Consider the following 27300-nt stretch of genomic DNA (forward strand, 5'->3'; position numbering starts at 1 on the left):
TTTCACATTTATAAAGAAATTTTTCAAATTTCACATGCCAGCCAATCAACAAAATAAAGTACACACATAAATTATTTACTATAATCATACTCACCCCCATTGTAGCGCCAAAGTATTCAAACCTTTTCCCTGTCTGGTAGCGCGCAGAAGAAAGCTGCCTATGCCATCTTTTTCTGATAGTGTGGCAACTTTACGCTCGCGTGCTCCTTTACAGCACTATGCAAAAAGCTTGTTATCATGCATGAATCACATTGTTTTTGTTTTTATTGTTTACGATTTCGTCATAGCTTCTACGTTGTTTCAGTCACATATTCATTCTCGCCGTAGTATTACTTCGTATTCGAAGGTTGGTAATCACTGCTCGAAAGTGCTAACAAGTACCAATTGACATGAAGGGCGAGTTAATTAGCCAAGAACTACGTGGAAAAGTAACTGTCAAAATGTAAGTCAAGAAAACAATAATAATAAAAATAAAAAAAAAAAACAATAATATAATAATAATAATAAATCTTCTTATCAAAAATCTAGCCAAGATATGTTACCTCACGCCAAAGAGACTGAAAAATTTGCCCGCGCAATAGAAAACCAAATATACGAAAGATCGAGAACCAAAGAGGAGTATTTTGATTTGGTGGCCAGCAACATATGCTACAGGGATATATCGCAGGACTGGCAAAGCCATACCTTTCGCCAAAATGTTGTTGACAAACTGTAAGTATACGGAAACGACAAACAAAATTATACATCTTATACAATAGTTTTTCCGTTCATCAGAAAATCGGTTCTTCCCCCTAAAAATGAACTCACAAATATCATCCTGACGGAGAGTTATATATTTTCCAAGGCTAGGAGTAAACACGAATACCTAAGCATGATATCAAAGGTTTATATGTACTTTGCCCAACAGCAATAATCTCGAACCATTGATTGTATGTGGGTTGAAGGAAGCAATCTGTGTTCATAATTGTTAAGCAAAACTAGTAAAGTCTTTTAGAGAAATCTATTCATTTTTATATTTTTTTAAATAAATAAAGCTTTGAACTTACAACATCTTATGAAATTGCATTATTTCACATTATTAATCTAAAAACACAATGACTTATCAATATACATACGTAATGGCGTTGCAATTACAAATGAAATGACGAATGTGAGTAGGAAGATAAAATTTGAATAGGCATCGAACAGGTCAGGAGGTGGAAGCTTTCATCTGGAACTTGTGTGTGATTGTCTACACAAAAAGGTATGTGGACGCGCAGAAAGGAATCGTACAGAAAGAAAACTTGTGAGGTGAAATACCTACAAAAACGAACAGTATCTTAAACTTAAACTGTCAGCAATTTGCACTGTCTGTCTGGCCAAAAAGTGAATCGTCATAAAGGTATGTCGCTCTCCACATTGCCTCCGAAAGTATGTTTTTGTTGGGTAAACAGGAAATAGATACATACATGCGTACACATATTTTTTCTGTTTTGAATTCTTATTCAAACACTGTATACTAACTCGTAACAATTCACAAGCCCATATTTTTAATATCATTCCAGCTAAATTCAATGACTCAGAAAGTGAAGCATCAACATAGGCTTTTGGCAATCATAAATGAACTGTAAATGTAAACATTTGAATAAAAATATATTTAGATCGTCTATTGGGTCTACAAAAAGTCTCAGAAAAGTTAAATTCGTTTTAAATCTAATATTTTAAATGCAACTGTGCACGCAAACATTCATATCTCAGATTGGCTTTTTGAAAACTTCTGCTGACTCGGTTGATGAACAGAACGCGATGAGTTCGACGGCTATGGCCGAATTTCTTCAGTTCAACAGTTGATTTGAGAGAGTAATGGGTATAAATTGACTTTGTTTTTAAAGAAAGAACTTAAATGTATGTAAAAAAATGTATTGGAGCCATTTGCAATTAACAAACAGTATTGTTTCTAACTGAGACATATAATTCCACACGCTATTTCACACCCAAAAAATTAAACGATTGACGAAATTGCTTTAAAAATATACATACAAGTACATACATACAAATGTATATTCGGATGACGATTTTGACGACTTCGAGTCTGCTTAAGAAAGTACTGTTATCCCTACAACAGTCTGCAACGAAATCGGCTTTAAATAGCCACGATTTGATTAATATTGGTAATTAAACTAACAAAGTGTTGATTAATAAATAAACACCAGCGTATATTGCTTGTCTACCCTAAAATTTATTTGAAACTAACACATTTATTTATTAAATTTCTTTTGCTTTTTTACAATCATACACATTATCAAGTTAATCCATTAAAAAGTATTTTATGCTGTAAAATTACCAGATATAAAACTGTTGGCTTTAAAAAATTATTTATTAATAAAAAAAAAATAAAACTTGCACCTTTGAAAATATCGGTCGACTTATGAATTAAAAGACAATATAATAAATAATTGCTTGGTTTTCTGCTTAAAACATTTCTAGTGCTGCCATACTGCCAGGAATACCGATGTGGCAACTTTGGCGCATCCACGCACACAAATAAGTGATGTGAACTATAGTTATTTATATATCAGAGTCGCAGAAAAGTAGTTATTATAGTAACAAAAATATTGACATTTATAAGCTAGTTATAATATAATTATTATTGTCTACTAAATAAGATTGCAAATTAACTAAACAGTGACTCGATCTGATACTCCTACAATGGTGATAAAGTAACAGGAGCAAGAGTGTGTCATCTCTATAGAAAATTGTTGCTGTCGCTTTGGTTTTTTGCACGTCGGACTGTCGTTTAAACTATTATCATTATGACGGAGGAGTGGCAGAGCCAAAAGTTTCGTCAGAATGTAATATCCAAAATGTAAGTGCAAGATATATGCATTCAACGATCGCATTTTTACTGTTTTTGTTTCTTTTTAGCAATGATGTTTTGCCACAAACTGGCGATCCATCAAAAAGTGCCAATGTTATGGAGAATCACATATTTCGCAAGTCCCGCACCAAGGACGAGTACTTGGGCATGGTGGCCAAACTCTTTATGCACTACAAAGACATATCGCGCAAGTCTATGCAGCAACAACAACAGCAGCAGCAACAACAACAGCAGCAACAACAACAACAGCAGCAGCAACAGTCGGCACCACCGAACGCTGAAATAGGTCAGCAAAACATGATGCAGAATCCCCTAAATGCTCTGCAAAATCTTGCCAACCAGGGCAATCGTAATTCACAGCTGATGTCCATGCCTGGAGGACCGGGACCGAATCAGATGGCTGGTCCCGGTGGCCAGGGCACTGCCTCTAACTTGCTGCAAACGCTGAACCAACAACGGCCAGGTCAGCAAATGCAACCGATGCCCAACATACGTGGCCAAATGCCAATAGGTGCGGGTGGCGGCCAGCAGATGGTGCAAGTGCAGGAAATGAACGCTTGTGGTGGACCTGGCGGCGCGGGCATGCAGCTGATGGGCGCTGGTGGTGCGCCACAGGGACAGATTGTGGGCAATGCCACACAGCAGATGGGCGGCATGCCCAATCAAATGACAGGACCTGGAGGGCCCAATGCTGGCTTGCCAAGTGGTGCCGGTGGTGGTAACAACGCAACGCCTGGAAACGCCGGTCCCGGGCCCAATCAGATGCAGAGCGGACAGATTAATGTGAATGCCATGAATGTGCAGCAAATGCCGTCCATGCAACAAAATCAAATGGGGGTGAGTAGACGAATATAAATACTCTTACTAATTTCAATTTAACACGAATTACCAATTTATAGATGGGCATCAACCCAATGATGAATGTGCGGCTAAATCAGGGCAATGGCATGAATGTGGGACCCAATGGTATGCCACCAGGTATGCAGGGCATGCCACCAAACATGCAACAACAACAGGGCGGTCCAATGCAACAGCATAATGTGGGCGTTGGCGTCGGCGTAAGTGGTCCGGCGGGCCAGCAACAAGTGGGTGTGCCACCCAATGCCCTGCAACAAGGCGGTATGAATCCTATGCTGAATGTGAACATGCCTCCAAATATGCAGCAAAAGCCCAACATGGCTATGAGTCAAGCCGGCCAAATGTTTCCGGGCAATCGTGGCGTTGGTGGCGTTGGCGGCGTTGGTGGTGTCGTTGGAGGCGGTCAGCAGCAACAGCAGACCTTCATGCGCTCCAGTCCTTCGCCGGCCGACGCTCAACTGCAGTTACAACAGCAGATGCAACAACAACAACAACAGCAGCAGCAGCAACAACAACAACAAATGGTGGGTAATCAGACGCCCACACAGCAGCCACAAACCCCACAAATGCCAACATCACAAATGATACCAAGCCCAGCGCTGGTGCCACAATCCAGCCCACAAATGATGATGCAGAACCCACAGCGTGCCATGCATCAGCAATCGCCGGGTCAATCGATTAACACACCCGGACAGGTCACTGGCAACAGTCCCTTCAATCCCCAGGAAGAGCCACTTTACCGCGAGAAATACAAACAGCTTACCAAATACATTGAGCCACTGCAGCGGATGCTGGTCAAGTTACGCAACGACGGCACCAGTAAGTAGAAAAGCGAAGAGTGACAACTTATTTGCTTTCATTCGAATGTTATTATTATAATTTCTATTCTTATTATTAAGGTAATACGCTTAGATACGATTTTTCTCTTAAAAGTTTCCTGTAAGACTTTTTCAATTCGATCGACCTCTCAATTAATTCGTTTAGACTAATTTTCAGGGTTATTTTTAAGTTGTTAAGTGTAAAATGTCGTTAATAATTCCCATGAGGTTCTAAAGCTAAGCGCAACAAAAATAAGATTGAAATTCTCTTAAAATTTGCCGCTGCAGCCAAATATTTTCTATTCATACAGAAGATTTTGTTGTATTTACTAAAATACCCATTTATGAATTACCTAGAAGGTATTAATATTTGCAAAAACTTTTCAAAAGAGTTTAATATTGACCCCTATGCGTGGTTTTTTGGTAACTTCCATGGCCATGGGTCGTTAAGTACATGCCCTACTGTGTCCGTACTATCTAATCTTTCATCCTCATTCATGATAATCACTTACGGCCTTCGAGTGGTGAGATAATATGACAACATACTTAGTTTCGTTCACATCTACATATAGAAATAAATAACAAATGAAATGTTTTCAGCCTTTAAATCGTTCATCTCTGAAAGTTCGGACCTGCGACAAGTTATATCATGTTTAGCACACGATATATTCAATATTTTACGTTAATGGCATACGATATTTATTTAATAACATTAATTGTATAAACAAATTATTACGATTTAACACAGCCTTAGCCAAAGCCACTTTAAGCGTTTTATTCAAAACCTTTTTCAATTATTAAATTTGAGACATACACATCATTTATTGGCCAAAGAAACTTTGTGCAATTTAATGCCAATTTAAATGCTAAGTTCCTTCCCATATAAAGCAATGGTTTAATTATATTAATTATAGGTGTAACGTTATATTAGTTATGTTTGGGAGAACTTCTCAAGCCATATAAGCGAACAGACAGATATATCAGCACTCGAATTTAATTCGAGAAACTTCCTCAACAAATTTGCATTCGTGAATATTTCTCGAACTTGATAACACGTTGCCCACAAATTGCTAATGAATTAACAAAGTGATAAATATATTGTATTACCTTATTATATAGAGATAATGTAATGAATTAACAAAGTGATAAATATATTGTATTACATTATTACATAGAGATAATATAATTAATTAGTAGAGTTTTGTAGAGTTGCAAAACTGATATCTTCCATAAAACTAATCATATTCATATCGTTCTTTCAATTATAGATGTTGAGAAAATGACAAAAATGAGCAAATTACTGGAGGTCCTGTGTAATCCTTCACAACGTGTGCCGCTGGACACACTGCTCAAGTGCGAGAAGGCCTTAGAGAAAATGGACCTCTTCAGTTCCTATTCGGGTCAGCAATTTGGCGTAAGTATTGGCGCACCTATAGGTTCAGATACAGCTTTTATTTAAGCTTCTATTTTCTGCTCAGAAATCATCAAATGCATTGCTGGAGGTCCTGAACACCACTCTGCAAAGCCCTATAGCAAATCACACGCTGCATCGCACATTTCGTCCTTGCTTGGAGCTGCTTTTTGGCACTGACATTTGTGCACCGGTGCCGCCAAAGCGTCCACGCATCGAGGAGAAGAGCTCCCCCTTTGAGCAGGAGGTGCCACATGTCCTGCAAGGGGAAATCGCGCGTTTGGATCAAAAATTCAAAGTCAAATTGGACACCACCGCTCAAACCAGCAACAAGGCCATTAAGCTCATCTGCTGCCTTGATGACAAACGATTGCCCAGCGTGCCGCCCGTCAGTATAAGCGTGCCCGAGGAATATCCTTGGCAAGCTCTAGATTGTTCGCTCACCGATCAGGAATACTCGGCCACTCCGTTCTTGAAGACGGTACAAGAGGCACTTATGGCGCGCATGGCGAAGCTACCCAAGAACTACTCGCTGTCCCATCTTCTGGACACTTGGGAGATGGCAGTGCGTCAGGCATGTTCGCCTCAGGCTAAGGTTAAGAATATATGCGAGATAACTACTTTGCTAGGTGTTTAGGAAAATATTATACATAGACTTCTATAGTTGGGATGTCAGTTTATTGGTCCCCAATACCAAATCCTTCCCCTTTTCGCATGTGCATGCTAATTGTAATATCTGTCCAATTCAGGTTACTATTCTTCCGATCTGATATGGTGTCATAAATTTGAAATTTACTGCGTGGTGAGGTTTTTTAATTGCCTGCAATAACAATATTAAGGAAGTGGTGACGAATGCCTTTGATGCGATAACATCTCACTTCAAAACGTGTATTTTTTATAACGATTATTTATGTTTTATCAGCCTTATTGGCGTTTAATTATCTCAGTAGCATGAAATGTATTTTATAATTAATACTTTAATCATCCCAAAAGGAACTAAGACCATCCGAAATCTGTTACATTTTCATTTAATTAAAACAAATTATTTATTTAACAACTAATCTAAGCAATTGGCAACGCAAATTTCAAAGTTTTCTATCGTTGCTTCAGACATAAGAGATACAAGCAATATAATTTATCATCTCTCGAATCACATTATTAACAATCAACAACAAAATAAGTTAATTACTTTGTTCCCGGTCATTCCATTACGCAATCTCCCAATCCAGGTATACCAGGTTTCCAAGATTTAAACTGTTATTCCCAATTCACACAGCATTTTGTCGGGTTTGGAGGAATACAAATTAATTAACGGCGAACAATCGTGTATAGTTATAGTTATCTGAAAATTGTTGTAAACCCAACCAATAAAATACAACGCAAAAATTATAGATTATTTTGGAAAATATATTTCTTAGCTTATCTTTTCTTGAGAGTCATTGAGATTTGTTTTTTTTTCTTTCTTTTTTTCAAGGTTTTTTTCCAAATTGATTTTTTTTCGCTTTATCTGTAGCAATAAATACAATTGTTTGCACTTATATGTAAGAAGTTTAGCGTAGGAAAATGTACACAAGAATAAATTGCATTTAGAAAATAGTTAAGAAAAACTTAAATATCACAGATTTTCACTATATAATATTTACACATACAAAGATCTTGCAAGTACGGCTGCTGCCATAACTTAAATTTGTTTTGTTTTTTGAATGAAAAGCAAGAATAATAATAATACAAGTAGATCGCAAAACATGCTTGCGAAGATCAAAGCGTAGACACTAAAGGCTAAAAAGTTATTGAATTGAAATTGATATACGCATAGGTTGTTTGAAACTAGAACTACTAAAACTAATAATAGATAATAGATCCACTAATTATAAATTTAAACTTAAATTATTCTACATAACTTGTGATCTTACGCTGACGCAGCTAATTGCCAGAAACTGTTGCCAACTGGTAGGATATACATAGGTCTAAAAATGATATTTCAAGATGATGTTCAACCGAGTTCCACCAAAATTTTAGTGTAAGTTTTCAATTTTTGATTGGCAACAATTTGTTGGCAGGTGTGAATGGACCATAAAACACAATTGTTCTCCAGCTGTCCACTATATATACTACACATGTAGATAGGTACATTTTGCTCCCTTGCGATTCCTTTTTGTGTTTTCTTCTTGCTTTTTGTGACTACTAAGGACTACGATGTGGTGGATATGAGAGTATGAGGGGAGGGGGTGGGGTGTGCTACTGATTATACTATCTCCATAGATTGGCATCCGCTTAGTGCTGTGCTTGTGCCTGCAGCAGGGCATTAAAGTTGCCAAAGGTGTTTGTGGCCTGCTGTTGTAATCTCAACAGATCCTGGGCGCTGTAGACTTGCAATGTGGCGGCAGGTGTGGCCGCAGATGTTGTTGCTGGCGCAATTTGTACGATATTGTTGTTGCTGGTGGTGGTGGCGGGCGCAATGGCGCGCAGATGTAACGTCGGTAGTCCGTGAGCCGCTACCGCCAGATTGGCCGTCTCACAGAGAGCCGCCGCACTCACATTCCGATTAACGCCATTGGCCTTATCCTTGTTGTGGCGCTTCACATGTTTGGAGAGGTGATCGCTGCGCATGAATTTCTTTTGGCACACACAGCATTGGAATTTCTTTTCGCCGGTGTGGGTGCGCTTATGGCGTGAGAGTTCGTCGGAGCGGGAGAAACGCTTATCGCAGTTGTCCCACTTGCAGATGAAGGGACGTTCGCCGGTATGAACGCGCTGATGTGCCTTCAGATGGCTGGATTTGAAGTAGTTTTTGCCACAATCCGGATGACTGCACTCATAGATGCGACTGCGTGTGGCGGCCGCTTGGGCGGCTGTTGTGTTGCGTTTACTGCTAGAGATGCTGATGGCTGGAGAGGATGTGGTTGCGTTGGCGCATGCAGAGGCGGCTGCAGAGGCGGCTGCTGCTACTGTGCTGAGCAACAATAGCGGTGTGGGTGGGGCCACAGCTGTGTTCGTGGCTATGTACAGGTTTTTGGGAGATAGTAGCTGGTATTGCTGTTGCTGCTGCTGCTGCTGGGGTTGCTGAACTGTTGCGGGTAGTGTGAAGCAGGTGGGGATTTGTTGGTGCTCCGTTGGTGCAGCGGCTGGCTGTTGTTGTTGCTCTTTCTGCTGCTGCTGTTGTTGTTGGTGTTGTTGTGAGGAATCGGGTAACGCCACCTCGGCGGCACGTTTGCGGTTCATTTTAAATTTCAAATTGCGCCAAACGTTCGCCTCCGCATAGTCATCGTCATAGCTGCTGACAATGTTGCTGTTGGAGCTGCTGCAGCTGGAGCTGTTCTCATCCAGTGTGGAGCAGACGCCAGAGCTGTTGACGCGCATAATAACACTGACACGTTGCGGTTCCTTTTCGTCTACTTGATCCTGCTCATGCTCGTGCTCTTGCTCCTTCTCTACATGTTCTGGTGGCGGCGTTAAAGTCACCGCCGGTTGCTCCAAACGCGCCTTTTTGCTGGGCGCCACATCGCCAGCCTCATCTTCTGTGTCGGAAGGATTCGGCGTGATGATTCCATTATTCTTTTGAGCCACCAATTTCAGCTTGGCCTTGAGTAAGTTTTCATTCACTTGTTGTTCATCCTTAGCAACCTGTAAGAATCAAAGATGAAGCAAAACGAAATAATGATTAGTCAGCTTGTCTATCTGGTGAGTTCAATGACTTTGAAACACCTACAGAGTCCAGGCATTCACTCTTTCGTGAACGCTTTTGACCTACAATAACTTTTGCCGTAAAAATTCGCTAATTACCGATCGACTGCGGCGCCAGCAGCGCTGCCCATATCAGCGACCGCTGCAAGGCCGTTCACATTTAACCTTAACCCATCCATAACGCCCGCACCACGACCACCAACAATCGCAAAATGTCATTGCACGACGCATTTTCATATTGTATTAAGTTTTACATTTTTATGAATTTTATATTTTTTATGCCAGTTTCTTGAACTTGAACATTTGTATTTAAGCCTTTTTTAGCAGTTGGCCATAAATTAAGCGCTTGAATTTTGAATGCGCGAGTTCATTGAAATTTTTCGTTTTCAAAGAGCCAAAAAGCAGGCAATGAAAATTATCAGGCCATCGCACCAATATAACCGCTATATATGTATGTATGCATGCATATACATATACATATATTGTGAATGAGTTCCAGTGCAGCGGAAGCCTTGAGGTTTACACTGAGCGAAATAATGACGTAGAATTGTGCTGTTTGTTAAATATCTCTTTTTAAATAGAAAATGTATTTTCTGATAGATTAAAAAATTCGATCGTAGAATTTCATACATAAAAATGTTGAGGTACAGTTAATTAAATCTTTATGGGCACGGCACGTTGCTATCTGTTTATTTATTTGTTCTTTTTTATGCTATCGTCAGATAAGCAACAGAAATGTGACATATTTTATATGGTCTTGTGGGTTTATCTGACGACTATCTGGTTGGGGCTTGGCCCTGTTTGTTTTCGCCGCTTCCCGTGTCTCTAATTGGCGACTCACCTTCAGTTGAACGTATGTATGTGAATGTTTGCTCTCAAATACAAATGTGTTGCGCTCTCAGGCTGCCTACGTCAATATTTCTACGCTCTCTCTAGCACTCACATACACACGCACACATACACAAGTTTTTTCTCTCGCACACTTGCTGCGCATTCCCACATTTACCAGTCAGTCAGTCAGCCAGCTAGCTACAACAACCAAAACAACGCTCTGCACATTGGGCCTAACTACATCAATTCTTTGTTAAAACACTACAATTGTTTTTTTTTTTAGTTTTAAGCTAATGGTTGATTTAATTTTTTAGGAAAATTTATTGTCTTTTAATTTGAAAACTGAGCAAAGTTCATTTGTTTTAGTATTATAATTATGTTTCAGTGATAACGTTTTGTCAACATGTTTGAATGTTTTATATAATAAAAATGGTATATCTCTTACAGACGGATTGAGATAAGACGGATTGAGATAAGAGTATACATGTGGATTCCAAAATGTTAAGTGTTTCAACTTGTGCATTTCCTGTCAGTAAAACCTCTGTATGTTAAGAGCAACTCATTTTAAGTAACAAATTAGAAACCACCAAAGCTATACATATGTATGTGGCGTCGCCTAAAACTATTAATTTTGCCCAAAAAACAATGTCTTTAGGTCCACTGTGTGGCGTTGAGGTCCAATGTTCGCCCTGGCTCGACTGTCTGTCTGTCTGTTCGTTGTATTATTTGTGTGTGTGTATGTATGTGGTTGTGTATCACTCGCTGTGCATGCGGTGTTCACGTGAACGCGTGCCCACTGCGTGATAGCATTGGGGCCACATTGGGGCACGTTGGTGAGAGCGGGATAGACGACTTTTGTTTTTAGAAACATAGCAAGTGGGAACGCGATGGGGCTACTTTATGACTTGCCTTGCCTCTGGCATACCATGCTATTTTTTTACCCCACTGCGTGATTTGTTAAAAGCGAAGGCGTCGTCGTGATCGCTTGTGTGTGCGTGATGGAAGGTGAAGGGGGCACCAAAAGTGCGGGAATTTTTGTCTGTTATTTTTTCGTCAACTTTTACGTTGCACTCGCTGCACGCGTGTAATGGTTAAGTTGCTGCGTGTCTGCATATTTGAATTGGAACTGTAAAGTGGGTGTGTGTATTGAGTGTGTGATGCATTTTTTGCACTGCACTGCACTTTATAGGTCATATTAAAAATTAAGAAAGAAGATAAGATTCCCTGTCTCTTATATGAGTCAGTCATTTTGAGTCACTAACTTACGGTTGCGGTTGATGATGATGCTTTTTCAGTTTCTAATATTTTTATTTTTTTGTGCTGAACTTACCGTTTCCATTTTATTTTCACGCAACGGCGGCGTTGCTGGCGGTGATGGCAGCAATGCTATATCCATTTTTGTTATTGTGTGGCGTCTGTTTTAATCCAAAAAATTATGCACTTTGCACTCTTGCAGTTATAATATTTTTGTACCACTTTTACTGGCACTTGGCAATGTCTTTTTTTTTGTCTCTTTTGAAGTTTTGCAGTTTATCACTAGGTTTTTAAAGTCTTCTTTGGCTGCGCTTTTTTTGTTAGTAGTTCCGTTTAACAGCAAAAAGCTATATTTTTTTAAACTTCTGTTAGCTCGCGGTAACAGCTTTGGGAGCCGAGTGAACGAACCGTATCGTTCGAAATTCAACAGACGAATGAACAATAATTGTGCTGCAAGCAGCCAGCAGACCAGCGACGTCGACCGTCGACGCTGACGTCGCACACACACAGACTGAGTCGGAGCGAGAGAGGGAGCAATAAGGCATGGAGCCCAGGCTGCCGACGTAATCACTTGCTTTTGTAAGTGGGACGCATCAGGGGGCGTAAGTCGTCATCAGTCTTCTTCTTCGTTGTATTTGTGGTAGAAATTGTCAATGGAGCTAGCATATTGGAGTGAGGGGGGAATTCGGGAAGTGGCCCATATCGAGGCACTTTTGCCACATTGGAAAAAGCTGTACGTATGTATCTGCAGGCTGACGGCGTAGGATGCAACATTTATTTTTGCCTGTGCGTATTTTACGCACAAGGTCGTTTGACATTTTGGAGTTGGTTGGTGTGTGGGCCGGCGGAAAGGTCAAGATAGAGAATAAACGTCATCAGCGTTAGCATTTGTTGCTGTTGCATGACTGCAGGGGAGAAGCGTCAACATTCAATTCCATGGGGCTGGGCTATTCATAGCAAACCTATACCAGTCAGTCAGTCCATGTCATGCATATGAAGCGTGCACAGAATAGAGATGGGCATGGGCCGGCTTCTCTTGACCCGGTACGATCAGTAAACGAAATTGTTCATAGCTCGCCTAATACGCCTAACACAAATAATATAGTCCAAGTCACATCAATGAATTAAGCAATTTTATATAAGTAAAATATTTTTTCAGAAAAATGTATTCTTAATAGTTCTTTATGCTAAATCTGCTTAAAAGTAAGATATTACTATTTTTAACATTGACATTTAAAAACTCACTAATATCGTCACATCTATTTAGCATGACTGTTTCCAACTAAATCACATCCTTTTTTCATATATTCACAAATGAATGGAATTGGACGAAAGATTCAAATCCATACGTACATATGTAGTCATAACGTTTTAGGTATATTTTCTTCGAGCTGTTTTCGTGACTTTTTGAATCAACACGAGCACGTTCAAAAAAAGAAAAGAAAATACGGCCCATGTCCATCTCTAGTACAGAGCAAGGCAAAAACCAAGTAGTCAACATTCAAATACACAAACACACACATAGTCACACCAACAAACACACGCATAGAGAGGCAGAGACACAGACACACCCTAAAGCCAAGCGTTGACGCAGTTGTTGCTACGGAAGTTTATGATTAAGCGTTTTTGCTTCGTTTCAAAAAAATCTAAGCATTTGACCATCAGACGCTCAGACGTATTAAATACTGTTTTGATGGCTAACAAATTCAGCTTGTTGCATATATTTGCAAGGCATTAACATCTAAAGGTGTCTGGCAGACTTTAAAAAAAACCAGACAAGCTTTTTTTGAATTCATTAATGGGTGAAATTGTGCGCGCTTTTTTTCATATGTATGTATGTATGTGTGTGTGAGTGTTGGCGTCAACTGTTGATTCTCCATTAGCAGCATTGCCATTTAAAAACTACAGCTACAACAGATCTATAAGCTATTGAATGCACTTGTTATAAAATCATTAACATTTTCTATATTTAGCAAAGCAAATTGTAGAAATATTGTCACATTTAATTACAATTGAGAAGAACTGCATTTTTGAGCTGGCAATGCTCGCCATAACAGTCATAACAGTTTTCAAAGCAAAAAGGGGCTCGTGCCCAACATCAGAAAGCCAAACACTGAGAGGCAGACAGAGAGGGAGAGAAAGAGCGTCAGCGAGAGGCATCAAGCGAAAAATGTGAGCAAGCGTCAGTGTTGGAGCTGAAACAGCTGTGAATATTATAAAAGTGGCGCTCTTGCGCAACAACAACAACGTCGCAAAACTAGTACGCCATGCACACAAGCTAGCATGTGTACAGTAAAATATCGTTGAGCCAGATGGACAGGAAATGGCAGTTAGTTATGTTTTTATATTTTTTATGATAACGGGTATGCTTGTAGATAAATTTTGATTGAATACAATTGATTGGAGATTAGTCTGTTGATATGAAATGTCTTTCCTAGAGGTTGTTCCTGAACTTATTCCAACCAGCTGTCTTGTAACAAAGGAAACATTTCAGATATAGATCTTTCTTTCTAAATGTGATGGCCCAGTGGCGTTTATTATCAATTGAATCATAAAACAATTATAAAATTGACTGCTTTATAAGGATGAGTAAACATGACTATTTCGAAACCCTGCAATAAAAATTGTGGAAATTTAGCAGCTAAGTTTAAAAGATGTTGCATGTTGACATTTGTAAAATTTGATTTTCAATTTTATCGAGAGTATACTGTGAATATATACATTTTTGCTTGTAGTTTGTTTGTATGTGTGTCTGTCTGTTTTTCTGAATTATCACGTTGTGTTCACGCGTTGACCTCATGATACTGGCGCTGTGTTCACGTGAACAGTTGTTAATAGCCCCCAGACGCAGATGTGGGGTAGGCGAAGCCGACGAAGAAGAAGCAGTAGCAACGCCACAGACTATACACATGTATGTATGCATGTATTTGTACGTGAATACGTTTGTTTGTATCTGCCTCTGTGTGGGTGCTTATGACGAAGCTTGTTTTATTTGTTATTGGAATTTCGTGTATGTATGTAAGTACGTGCGGAACTGAAAGTGTAGTCATGGTCGGTAATATGTTTGCTGTTACTGTTTTTTTTTTTGTATTGCAGTCAAGTAATATAATGCTTATATGCGCGTGTGTGTGTGTGTGATTGCACATTTTGCATACAACACGCCCACAAAGCGAGTTTTGCGTTTATAGAGCTATGCAGTCATCTAAACGAGAAGGCATTTATTTTTTTGTATGCCCCGAGCGTTTCCTTAAACCCACCCCTGAAACATACGCAGTGTTACTTTTCTAAACTACAAATTAAAAAGCTGTATCTTGGAGTAGTATTAGAGATGAGCGAAAACCGAGGCACTGCATATGAGAATCGTGTGGATAAAAACATTTATTGAAGGCAAATTGTTTTAAAGCATCGACTAAAAATGATTTGTACACCCAAAAAAAACGTATCACTCTTTTTTAGATTTAAAGAGTTTACATAAAGTCGAAGAAAATATTTGGTGTCATTGCAGAAGAAGCAATAGTTATTGGTACTGAAATTTGCTATTTTTGCTTTGAAGCCATTTCGATGTATAAGGAGATATGTATTTTGAGGGGTCATAGCCATTTAAACTGCGTTATTGGTGAGAAAATTGCAGTTATAGTATAATGAATATGCCTTGGAAGAAAAAAGTTCTTATTAATAAACATGAAATGGTTGTTAGCTTTTGAAAACTTTTCAATGAGCTCGCCTGTTCTTGATACTATCCACATTTTGAACCATCTCTAATGCTTACTGTGAAGTTTATTATATTTTATTTTAATCATGAATTGTCTAATTTTAGCTCAACTTCCCTGCTAGCACACGCGCGTTCTCATTTCAAGTTCACTTACAAAGGTAGGCAGGTAGACAGCCAGGTATAGAACCCGGTTTGCCATGACACGCATTCTGAATGACAGGGGGATATGCGTACGCTCCATATCTTCCATATGAATGGCCTACGCACAATGTGGGGGTTTGAACTTTGCCTGTGCCTGCAGGCCACGTGCTTTTAAGGCATCGACCACGGCCTACGCAGCTGAGCATTTTTGAAATTGACGTAGGCCGCATTGCTGTGAGTGGGCAAAAAAGAGAGAGTATGTGTGTGTGTGAGTGAGTGAGTGAGTAAGAGAGAGCGAGCAAGTGCGCGAATGAGTACTTTTGGTGAGCGAAGGAGCAGCGATTGACGCAATTTCACATTACGTAGCCGCTACGTGGGTGGGCAGGCTCGCTCGCTCGCTCGCTCGCTCAGTTGTTGTGACGTCACGTGCGCTCCTGTTGCTCCGTGGGCGCTGTTGCCTGCTTCTATTTTTGTTGCTTACTGTATGCAGCGCGCTCTCGAGTTTTGTGGTAAAAGGTCAAGTGGAACCGTTGGCTATGACGTTGCCCCATTGCCTTGGCCAGGCCTTGGTTCAAGGCCTCATCGCAAGCTACATTTTTCATTTCGTTTCGTTTCATTTCGAACCAAAAATTGCTTATTAATGAGCCGAGAGCAGTATGTATGACCAATAACAAAAGAAATCCTCTTTTTATGGACATACATATATACATGTACATATGTATGTATGTAAGTATGTGTGCATGCGTGCTTGTAGCTTGTTGTAATTCGCTTTAGCCAATATTTTAGCTGTCTTGTTCTTTGTCAGCGAGACGTCAATCACAGGTGTGTTTGCGTATGTGTGACGTCAGCGACGTATTTGTTTGCCTGCAACGCCTTCTTCGCTAGCTAACAAATGCCACAAACAGAAAAAACAGACACAAATACACACACGTATGTATCCACACATATTTATAAATGGCCTACACTCTTGCCTATGAGAAATTGTGCTATAATTTGCCACAGCAACATCATTTTCATTCACTTCAATTTTCAATTTTTCAAAAATCTTTTGATGCTTGCTTTGCACTTAGTTTATATTTTTCTTGGCAAAACCCCCAACTTGTCTTCTTTTTTCGCAATTGGCTTTTGTTTTGCCAATCTATTGTTGCTGTTGTTGCTCAACATACACGCGCCAAAATGTGCTCGCTAGTCAATAAAGATACGGTGACGTCATGAGTCAACAAAAACTCGTGACAACGAAAACTCCACACACTTATCCGCTTCTCCGGTTGCTTTTATCTGCCTGCACGATACTGGCTGGCGTGTTGCCCACCTTCGCTGATCAAAAAAAAAAAAAAAATATTCATTTAGCAGAATTATAGATAAATTAAAGATGCGCTACCATCCAATTTGCTGCACAACGTCAAGTTCGGTAAACATTGGAACCGGCATTGGCAGCAAAGTTGCTTGATTGATTTTGGGCGCTAAACGAAAATGCTAAAATGTGTCAAAATAAAGCAGAAATCAAAGTCGGGAGCATGTTCAATATACAATAGAGAGTGCACGAAATTAAATTTGGGTAGGAAATTAGTGGGGAGGGGGCGGTTGAAGGCATGACTAGCAAAATATTTAATCAAAAATGAAACACATTGACTGGCTTCTAGATTTAATTTACAACTTCTGGGCTGACATTAATTTCAGTTAATTAGGAAATTCTTCGAAAGCTACTTTTTACCAGATGTGACAATAAATAAAATGAAGAATAAACAAAAAAAGTAAAATAGAAGAGCCTCAACTTAATTTCATAAACATCAAAGTAATTAGAAAGAATGGCAGTATAAAATATAAATTAAATTAGTAATAAATAAATAAATAACTTTTTTTAATAATTTGATTGATCAAGTGGAAAGAATGCTTTTCAAAATAAATGTAAGCAAAATAAAATGTAAACAACCTGATATAAACAGGAATAATTATATATTATTATACGAAGGGCACTGCACGTATTTTCGTATGGCTCAAAAGGTGGAAGGAAGAGTGGGATTACGGATTTGCTCCCTCGGGGTATTCCCCAACTTTTTTGTCTTTCTCTCCTCCCTGATCAGTATATGTCAAGAAAGTTAGCATACTAAAGCGCGATTTTTACACCTTTTGGTGCTATGACAGCTATAAAAAACAATGATTTTTAATAAACTTGTTCTGCATATGGATAAGACAAGTCTGAAATAATTAATCGTTAAGTTCTGTTCTGTTCTCGATGGGCAGTTTTAACTAAAAACACTCTGCTGATACAAAATCATCATATCGAGTTTGGTATCTCTAGCTGCTATGGTTCGAAAGATATTGGTGTTCATACAGACGGACGGATGCGTCTCGTCTTGCTTATTATTTATAGAAGTACGTGCTACGCCTCTGTTACATGCCTTTGACTATCTAGAACACCATTTGTGATTAAATATACCTCCTTAAATTTCCGTACTACATTCCCAAACTTAGTTTAGCATTGATTCTACAAAGTGGTTCTTTGGCTGAACATCTTTTACAAATTAAAAACTGAGTTAAAGATGCAAATTTGTTTATGGCTTAAGATTCTAAAAATAATGTGATATTCAATTATTGTAATGAATCGGAAAAATGATAATTTTAGGCTAGTGTTTGTAAATTTCTCCAGCGCTTACACTTTCTGCTACTTAGTAGTACATAAAAGTTTTGTCCTAAATTCATTTGTCACTCGCGATTCTGCCGCTTGTTACGAATAACAACATGTAATAAACATGTTTACGAGGTGTCATTAGCACCAGGGCCCTCAACTTGCCCTCCCAGCTCAGACCCTCTCCTGAACACTCGCTCGCTCGCTCCCAGCGATTTCGGCTCCCTTTTGGCGCTGCAGTGCGCAGCTGCGCTTTTTGTATGAACGAGTAAGGCCTCCACCTCCTCCTACTTAGGCGGTCTACGTGCCGTCTGACGCGTTCTCGCCAAGCTCTGCCGCCTGCTTGCCATAATCTGTAGAACATTTTTCAAAGCATTATTCAAAGTGCGAGTAATTCTTTTCTGTTGCTTCGTTGTGGGGGCTGGGCGACCTCTTTTATTTTTTTTTTGTGTTGTTGCTGCTTTAATGATGCCAACGAAGGGCACTCAGCAGTGTGTGCGACCTTCAAGACATTGTTGCTGTTGTTGCTATGGAAATATATGATCTTACACTGAGAGGCAGAGGCTGCATCTGGATCTTGGCACGAACACTCGAAAGATTGCATGAATATCAGTGTTTAGCTCGCCTTTTTTTCTTCGTATATTCTCTTTTACTTTAGCTGTTCTGAGGCTTCGCCACTTTCGACCTTGGCCCAATTCCCACCTGCCTCTCAATGAGCCGATACTTGCCAAAAAGCAGACAAAAAATAATACATGAGCAGAGAATACAGATAAAGATGTTCAATGTGAACTTGAAAGTTGTTGTCCGTGTTGGCCGCAGAAAGGAACGTCCCTGAACCGGTTCAAAACAGAATGCTCTGTGCAAGCAATTCTGGGACAGCGTCGTAGTAACAACAAGCATAAACAAATCTATAGATGGAATATATACACTATACATATGTAGTACATACCTATATACACATACACACCTTCGCATGAATAAGCATACTTCATAGACCTGTTTCTGTGTAGTATTTTGTTTAGTACAAGTATTTGGCGCGGGCCGAGGTCGCCAAAGCCTCCTCTTTGATTAGCACGTGAACCCAACGTGAACATGGTCGATTGAACGCTGGGCCGGCCGTCTGCCTACGACGTAGCGCAATTATTTTTATACACACACATATGTATGTGCACACACACACATAGGGTTTAACAGTGCTCAACAAAATTCAATAAGCTAGCTAGGGTCAAAAGATAATTTATTAATTATTATAAATATATTTGTAGGCATGTTCAGACTTGTTTTCGTTTTTGAATTCGTTAAAATGGTTTAATTCCGCTTATCGATTTGTTAGTCTTGAAGTTAGTGTTCCAAATTTATTCCCCTGGAAACTACCTAAGTCAATAAATTTTGGATATATACTTGTAGATAAACATGTGGACTATGAAATCATAAATTTACAAAGGCTAAAAATGTGCAAGGGTCAAAAGATAATTTATAATAATTATTATATGATTTTGTAGGCATGTTAAGACTTGTTTCCGTTTTTGAATTCGTTCAAAATGGTTTAATTCCAGTTATCGATTTGCTAGTCTTGAAGTTATAGTAGTGTTTCAGATTTGTTCCCCTGGAAACTACCTAAAATGAATTTCGGATATACATATGTATAGACAAACATGTGGAATATGAAATCATAAATTTACAAAGGTTAAACATTTTCATTCTTGAAAATCTTGAAATAGGTATGACAACCTAATTAAAATGCTTATGGTATACGTTTATAATTCCTTAAAGCAAAACGGTAACAGCAACTAATGGATGTTGGCAATCAATTGTAATTATAATTATAAAAGGTATAGAAATAAATCGGGTCAAGGGAAATAATAATAATCTTAAATATGTACGATATATTGTATCCAAAATTGAAATTATTAAAGTTGTCGATAAAAATTGACATTAAATTTGAAATTATCGCCAAAAATTGGATCCAATATAAAAAAAAAAATATATTTATATATATATATAGTTCATCCGAAGGAAACATATGTTTTTACCGGTTATTTAAATGCGTACACATAATAAGTTTATTGCTGCTTTTACAATTATACAAGTATGATATATCCGCAGATGCTTGATCTGATGAAAATGCTGCAAACATCGCACTTGGATTTAAAAAATGTTTTCTCATAAACCGAAAAGCTGAAGTCATATACGAGTAGGTAGAAAATATTTATATTTTAGAAAATATATTTTAGAAAATATATTTTAGAAAATATATTTTAGAAAATATATAAGCTCATTTCTTACAATAAAAATAAACATAAATATTAAAGCAACATCGTCTCAAAAATATTTTAATTTAAATATACTTTCTAGCTGAAGGGCAAATAGATATGATTGTAATTTGATTAGATTCCTCCTTCTTTTCTAGCTTTTCTAGCTTATGACATAAAAATAAATAAATAAACGTTATCGAACCCCTTTTTTTGGCCAGATATTTTCATTAATTTGCTGAACTTGGTTTGTTAGTGTATCGACGATATTTGTGTATGCGTAGAGAACGTTGGCAGATATTTTATATATAACTGCGTTATTTATATTTGCACAGTCGACGTCGACGCAATAAACAGCCCACCCATAAACACCCCGAGTAGTCCAAAAAGACCGAAGCATTTTCGCAAAACCCTATGAACGAAATATTTCAGAGATAACAAGCCATGTAGACGTCGCCTGATAACGAGCCGTGCACCAGCCCCGGCTCGTTCCATTGTACGATTACGTGCAATTGTACCAGATGGCCCCCGGTTTTGGATTAGGCGCCGACTACGACTACGACTCCGGACTGCCACTGCATGAGAGCAACATGAGCGATGGGCGTGGCAGATATGCACAACTGATAAGCGCTCTCGTTCACTACCTTATCGGCAGCTATGGCGACCTCATTAAATCCGTATGCGGGTGTTTCTCAGCCTCTACCTATTCGTCGTAGTTCCTCCAAATACACACACACACAGGTGCTCTTACACTGAAACAAAAATTGAGGACATGTAAATTGTTGAAAAAGAGTTGAATTCCTTGCTTCTAAGCAAATGAGTTTCCAATGGTTTCCTTGGCAAAGAATGTAAACTGTTTGTTTTCTGTTACTGGCTCTGATATTGATTTAGTCTAAAGATATTTGGTTTTGTTTATTTTTTGTATTGTAACAAATTTACTGCAACGCGGAACTGCGCAGTTTGTTTATTGTATATTAGTACAAGGATAATGTTGTCACACTGCTGTCAAAAAAAGGAGGTATGCCAAAAATAAATACGTGTTTTTAGTGAGCTTCAGTACAAAAATACACAGCCACTTCTCCACTCTCCACAAAATAAACCTAGTTACAGCAATCGACTTTATGGCAATATGTGAATAAATAGACACTTTAGAGTATTAACAAATTTAGTTACAAAGTTTGGGAACTTTGAAAAGCGTATTTATCTTGATAGTATTAAGTGGAAAGATGTGTTTTTGTTTAAGCCATTGAGTTGAAATAAACTAGTGTATATCAATCATTCCTATGTCAACTATACAGTAGCTTGTCGATTTTAGATATCTTATAACGAAAATGATGCTACAACAACACATACAAGTATTACGATTACTACGATTACGATTTGAGCAGAATGCGAAAAATAGTCGGCGGCTCACTCCTCTGATGAGTTTTCTGTTTTGGCGAACCAATCCTGTAGCTTGCTTCAAGGCGACAAATATCCAGAAAACAAATTAAACTATTGTCATGTATGTATGAATGAAGTGTGTATTTATGGTTAGAATATATGGTGCTGTTGTAATCGCATAATGGATTATAAGGTGCGTTGCAAAACTTTAGAACCACTTAAAAAATTGTGATTAGTTAAAAACGAATGACTGTAGGGTACAACAATGTACTTGGAAAATGTGTTAAAGACAAAATAAGAAAGAAATAACGGTATTTGGTAAGAATTGTTAGTGTAAAATTTTAAGAAATATGGGAAAAACTGTTTTTGCTGTTGCATTACAATTTTTAGTGGTTTTAGTCAGTGATACTCAGTTGTTGATTCAAGTAGAGTTGAGCGAATAATTAATATGCCGCGTGAAAAAATATTAACAAATTTTGAAAAGGGCAAATATTGGCATATAAAGAGCAAAATTTGGGCATTCGTGAAATTGCCAGAAAACTCGCTTGAAGCCCCCATGTAATTCTGGAATTTTTTGAAAGACCCGGAAGGCTATGGGTCAAGAAATTCTGGAGGAAGGATTAAGCAATCGTAATTTTTTAAGTGGTTCTATAAATTATAGAACTATAGTAGCATTAGTTGTAATAGTAGTAGTAGGTAGTTTTTCTTAATTTTATAGTTAAGCTAAAAAATAAAGCTATATTTCAATTTTATCGACTCGGTCGATAAACCCTCTGTCGATCACCAACCATTTACCTCAAACGGGTCTTCCCCCGATACCAGATCGTTGGCCGTGAAGTTCGGATAAGGCGTTGGTGTTACAGCAATTCTTAATTAACAATTAATTAACCGTCGTCAGCCATTGTTTTGATTTTATTATTATTTTATGTTATTTTCTTTTTCATATTATTTTTCATCATATTTATATTATGTATAATTATATTTATTCCTTTCATTTTTAGTTTATTAAATATAAAAATCACCTAGCTGTATCCGCTCATTATATCTAAGCGCATGTTTTAGATATTTTACTAGTGCATTCCAATTAGTTCCGTTTTATAGCATAATTATATTATATAATTATTGTAGTAGATTATAGTATAGACAACGATTAAATACACAACGCAACAACTGGTTAACGGTGGCTTTTACGACGGATGCTTTTCTTTGCTGAATTGAATCATGTCCTAGCCAGAGCCAGAATTGCGGCGAATTGTGCTTAAATAGTAAGCAATGGAATTTTGTATGGAAAACATTTGCAACATTTTTTAATCACGCTACCAACTATTAATTTTTTTCAGAATTGCTACTTGTAGTTTTCTAAACCAATTTTATTTTATTTGCGTATTTCCTTCGTTGTGCTTTTAAAATTACTCCGCAAGATGCTTTACACTCTATTATGTTTATAATAATTTGCAGATCCTATTATTTAGATGCCATAAAGTTTGTTTGGTGTGCTAACGCCTAATGTCAATTATATAGTTGTATGTTTTAGATAAATTCTTAATTCATAGGTGTAGAGCAAATATAGGAATTTGATTACATCCTGATAAAGTATTATGAAAAAAATTTGAGCCTCTGTCAATTTATATATAAAAGGAGAACTTGAACATAAAAACAGTACTAGGATCCTTTTTCATCTTTCAGGAATAATGACAAATGCTGGGATATCAACGTCTCACTCTGTCCACTTACAAATAACATTAGTCATACATCCAGACGGAAAAATTTTAACTAATTATAATCTTTGGAGCTTTTTCATTATCTTGAGATTGTAGTAAATTACAAAATAAATCACGGATAATCACGGTTCATATAGGTATACAACTAACTACTGATCATGCCGGTTAGTAGAGGGTCGGATAATCGAGGTTCAATTGTAGTTGTAGTGTAGGATTGCTCGTATCTATATAAGTAAGCGTCAATGGACTGTAAGAGTAGACACAACAATAGATCAATTGCCTAACCCAGTTGCGATTATATAACAATTAAGTGTTCGTATATAAGACTAGAAGCGTTCAGAATAAATTCATAATTTCAGCAAATTCAACTCATGATTTATTTAACAAATATTAAAAAAAATCTGTGCAGATCAAGTCAAACAAAAAGAGAACATACTAGGAAAAATCCTTGGACTGTGACTATTGCAGGCAAATTTTCTGGCATTGTTTAAACTAGCTTTTTGCCATTTTTCGTAATCCAGTTTAATACAAAGTTAAGAGAGAAGGATAGACTAATTTAAACTGAAATATAAATTGATTATATAGCGATCATATGGTTCGATTTCAGCTTCTGTATACGTAACTGCTGCTGTGGGTATTTTTTCGTCATTTTATTGCGACAATTCATTAAGACCTTCAGATGTTGTCTCATTGTTGATTCTAGAGCTGATTTCTACAGTCAATGTTTGTGCAAGAAACGTTGTTTTGTCTGGACTGTATCCAATAATATAGGGCTTAAGCATGCGGGATGTATGTGACAGCAGTAGACTTAATCAATAAATATGATTTCAGTTTGCATGTTTAATTAAGTGACGCATTGGCTTACTTCATTTTGTGTGTGTGTGTGTGTGTGCGAAATTTGATAAAAACCTTCCCATGACATGAATGTCTGTTTTTCTTTAGGTTAATACCCCATTTGATGAAAACAACCTTTTTACGAAACCAGTTTTATGGCGACTAAAATTGTGTTTATCATTGAAATGGGTAGAGTGCACTCAATTCTTGATACGCTCTCAGCATTATCAATATTTTGCGCTTGCTTATTTATATTATTTTTTTCGTTGAAGCACATGGCGTATACGCAATGGAAAGATTAATGGGACACACACCCTTGCGCGAAGGCATGGAAACTGCCGATGGCGCATTGTGTGAGTTTCTCATTGTTGTTGTTGTTGTCGTTGACATTGTTGCTCTATTTGCCTAAGTGGGCGCGTTTGACGATATTTTTGTACGTTATGACGAATTCAGTCGTCTTCGATCGCCGTCTGTTTGTATAATGATTGGGTTTGTATGTGTATGTGCGATAAGACTAGACTGTGTGATTACACGAAGCCACGCATTGATTGAATGTGCTGGCATTGTTGTTGTCGTCTGCTCGATCCACAAAAGCAAACATTCGTTATTGTTTTCTTCTGCTGCTGCTGCTTCTTCTTCTTTTTAAATATTTCTTATGCCCCCGTCCTACTCCCAATTGCCGCATCTCCCTTGTGACGCACGCGCGGCCTTGTCTGGCTGACCATCAAAGTCAAAGCGTCGATTTGCCGAAAATAATTGAATTTATTTTTAGCCCCAACAACAACCACAAACAAATGCATAACAAACCAAAAACACTTTGCTTCACAAATTAAAAACAGATGTTACTTTTTGAATATGCCCCCAAAGCGGAGGATCAGCGACTTGTTAGTTTTGGAATAACTTTAAAGTCTTGCATTGGCGATGAAATATTCAGGTCTTAAGAGTACTTGTAGCAAACATTTTACTTGAGAATATTTAAGGACGACTTGATGGGAGAGTTACATTTTTTTACGAAAAATTTTACCACCCAATGAGACTAATTATTTATATTAAAGAGAACTTAAATTAAATAGATGATGTCCGTTATTAAATTAATTCTTCTACGCTAAAAAAAATTATTTAAAAATTATCTTAAAATATTTAGATTAAATAAAACTTTAATTAAATATATGATGTCCGTTAAAAAATGAATTCTTCTACGCTAACAAACAAAACATATACATTTAGATTTACATACTATAAAAGTATAAAGTCTTTATTCGCTAATTTATTCACTTCATTATTTAATAGAACTCAAAATAAGTTTTTTCTTAGCTTGTGAAATTAATATTAAGTTAAAACCATTTTATGAGTAAATATTTTAGGCTTACATTTCCAGCTGGCTCATAGGAATAGTCACATTTGAGATATCCTTGTGACATACTGATATTGCAGATGATTCTAGGGTAGACGAGCGAAGAAAAGCGTAATAGTCAAAGCTTTAATGGGTTGTAATATCTTCATTTCTTGATCCACACTGATAGTGCTTATAGTGTCTATATAAATCAAGTGTTTATTTTTGCTCACTTAATCTTAATACTAGGTTTTGTAGTGCAAGCTCGAATACAAGTGTTTAAAAGGACAGAAAAGGTCATGGCTGTAATGGGTTTTTAAATTGTCAACAGGGCTTGCTTATATAAATCACGCGTTTATTTTTGTTCACGTAATCTCACATTTTCCCATAGTGCGCACTTTCTTGTTTACGCGACTGCTCGTGATCCGAGGGCTGTTGAGCACGATCGGGTAACGTGCGCAAGCTAAGTATTTAGCACTTTTGGACTTGCGTGTGTGTGAGTACGTTCGTATATATGTGTGTGTGAATAGTACATGCTTTTGCCTATTTTTAAGCATTTTAGGCATCAATCGACGCATCTCAATAAATAAACTAAATACAATTCACGCAAAAGAAATACATACATAAAAAATACGCATAAAAACAAAAGGAGTACAAATTAAAAGAATTGTATAATTAACATATTTTCGCAAATTATGCGTCGTGCAAGGCACGGTCATAAAAAAGAGAACGGTACGTCGGCTTCGGGGTAAAATTAAAGCGGGGCTTATCATAAACAATAACAACAGCAACAATAATAAACATAAACACAGTTGAGGCATTTGCACTTAGCAAGGACATGTACGGGAAGGAAGCAAAATTAAATGCGCCGCGCAACGAGACAGACAGCAAATAACAACACAAACAACATTAAAGGTCAACGCGCATATTCACGAATCGTTGAACTGCCGAGACGGGCGCGAAGCTCAAACGGAATGGCAATGGCGCGGGCAGTGTTGCCAACATGAATGTCAGCGTAGGCGTTAATGTTGCGTTGCATGCAGAATTTTGTAAGTCAAATGAAGAGTGAGAGAGGAGGCGAGGAAAATGGGCATTGCCGGACTTTTTTAACTTCAGTGAGTGGGTGAGAGGGAAGAGCAGGAAGGGCAAGGAGATGGGCTTCCTAACATTCATTAGAGATGGCAAATGCATTTTTGCTATTCCTGACGGCACACGCGAGCCCGAATCAATAAATCAATAATTATTGCATATTTAAAATATTTTCTTTCTTCCGCAGCTTAACAAGAAAATTCCCTTAATTCTTTCTTTTTTCAGTTATTGTGGGAAATTGAAAATGTATTAACGAACGCATTAATATTTGATTTAAATTTGACATTGTATTTGAAGATTACTCATTTCATTCATTGACATTAACATTTTGTTATTTAAGAACATTGTAGAAATAAGTCAATAATCCAATCAATAAATAAAAGTGATATTTACAATCAATATATTTTGTTTTTGCTATTAAAACAACAGTGTAGTCAATGATTCTATCAATAAATAAAAGTGATATTTGCACTGAATAATATACATACATACA

At 37.7% G+C, this 27300-nt stretch overlaps 3 protein-coding genes across 4 annotated transcripts; 2 read left to right on the plus strand and 1 right to left on the minus strand.

Annotated features, from left to right (window-relative positions):
- Positions 1-300: 300 nt before the first annotated feature.
- Positions 301-1605, plus strand: LOC115631912. Of its 2 annotated transcripts, none has more exons than XM_030528764.1 (3): positions 301-442; positions 529-711; positions 1545-1605. In XM_030528764.1, exons 1-3 carry the CDS (start codon positions 390-392, stop codon positions 1546-1548), a joined length of 240 nt encoding a protein of 79 aa, XP_030384624.1. In that variant the 5' UTR covers positions 301-389; the 3' UTR covers positions 1549-1605. The 2 variants fall into 2 exon arrangements, with proteins under 2 accessions (XP_030384624.1, XP_030384623.1); XM_030528763.1 differs by lacking the exon at positions 1545-1605 and adding an exon at positions 775-1045.
- A 1187-nt stretch (positions 1606-2792) lies between these two features.
- LOC115631096 (mediator of RNA polymerase II transcription subunit 15) lies at positions 2793-7354 on the plus strand. Its single transcript, XM_030527748.1, has 5 exons — positions 2793-2845; positions 2905-3694; positions 3757-4534; positions 5802-5947; positions 6012-7354. The coding sequence occupies exons 1-5, from the start codon at positions 2793-2795 to the stop codon at positions 6579-6581; spliced, it is 2337 nt and encodes a 778-aa protein (XP_030383608.1). The 3' UTR covers positions 6582-7354.
- LOC115631097 (Krueppel-like factor 10) lies at positions 7331-12126 on the minus strand. Its single transcript, XM_030527749.1, has 2 exons — positions 11790-12126; positions 7331-9568 (listed from the first exon to the last, which is right to left on the minus strand). Exons 1-2 carry the CDS (start codon positions 11853-11855, stop codon positions 8219-8221), a joined length of 1416 nt encoding a protein of 471 aa, XP_030383609.1. The 5' UTR covers positions 11856-12126; the 3' UTR covers positions 7331-8218.
- Positions 12127-27300: the final 15174 nt, after the last annotated feature.

Source organism: Scaptodrosophila lebanonensis, unplaced genomic scaffold, assembly GCF_003285725.1.
Source record: "Scaptodrosophila lebanonensis strain 11010-0011.00,11010-0021.00 unplaced genomic scaffold, SlebRS2 tig00001412-arrow-pilon, whole genome shotgun sequence".
Classification (NCBI taxonomy): Eukaryota; Metazoa; Arthropoda; class Insecta; order Diptera; family Drosophilidae; genus Scaptodrosophila; species Scaptodrosophila lebanonensis.

What these genes read in the sequence shown, in the direction of transcription:
- LOC115631096 (XM_030527748.1), top strand. Translation starts at nt 2,793, where the DNA reads ATGACGGAGGAGTGGCAGAGCCAAAAGTTTCGTCAGAATGTAATATCC. An exon ending in TGCAACAAAATCAAATGGGG is followed by an intron (nt 3,695 to 3,756) that starts GTGAGTAGACGA and finishes ACCAATTTATAG; the next exon opens with ATGGGCATCAACCCAATGAT. An exon ending in ATTCGGGTCAGCAATTTGGC is followed by an intron (nt 5,948 to 6,011) that starts GTAAGTATTGGC and finishes TTTTCTGCTCAG; the next exon opens with AAATCATCAAATGCATTGCT.
- LOC115631097 (XM_030527749.1), bottom strand. Translation starts at nt 11,855, where the DNA reads ATGGATATAGCATTGCTGCCATCACCGCCAGCAACGCCGCCGTTGCGT. An exon ending in GTGAAAATAAAATGGAAACG is followed by an intron (nt 9,569 to 11,789) that starts GTAAGTTCAGCA and finishes TGATTCTTACAG; the next exon opens with GTTGCTAAGGATGAACAACA.
- LOC115631912 (XM_030528763.1), top strand. Translation starts at nt 390, where the DNA reads ATGAAGGGCGAGTTAATTAGCCAAGAACTACGTGGAAAAGTAACTGTC. An exon ending in GGAAAAGTAACTGTCAAAAT is followed by an intron (nt 443 to 528) that starts GTAAGTCAAGAA and finishes TCAAAAATCTAG; the next exon opens with CCAAGATATGTTACCTCACG. An exon ending in CAAAATGTTGTTGACAAACT is followed by an intron (nt 712 to 774) that starts GTAAGTATACGG and finishes TCCGTTCATCAG; the next exon opens with AAAATCGGTTCTTCCCCCTA.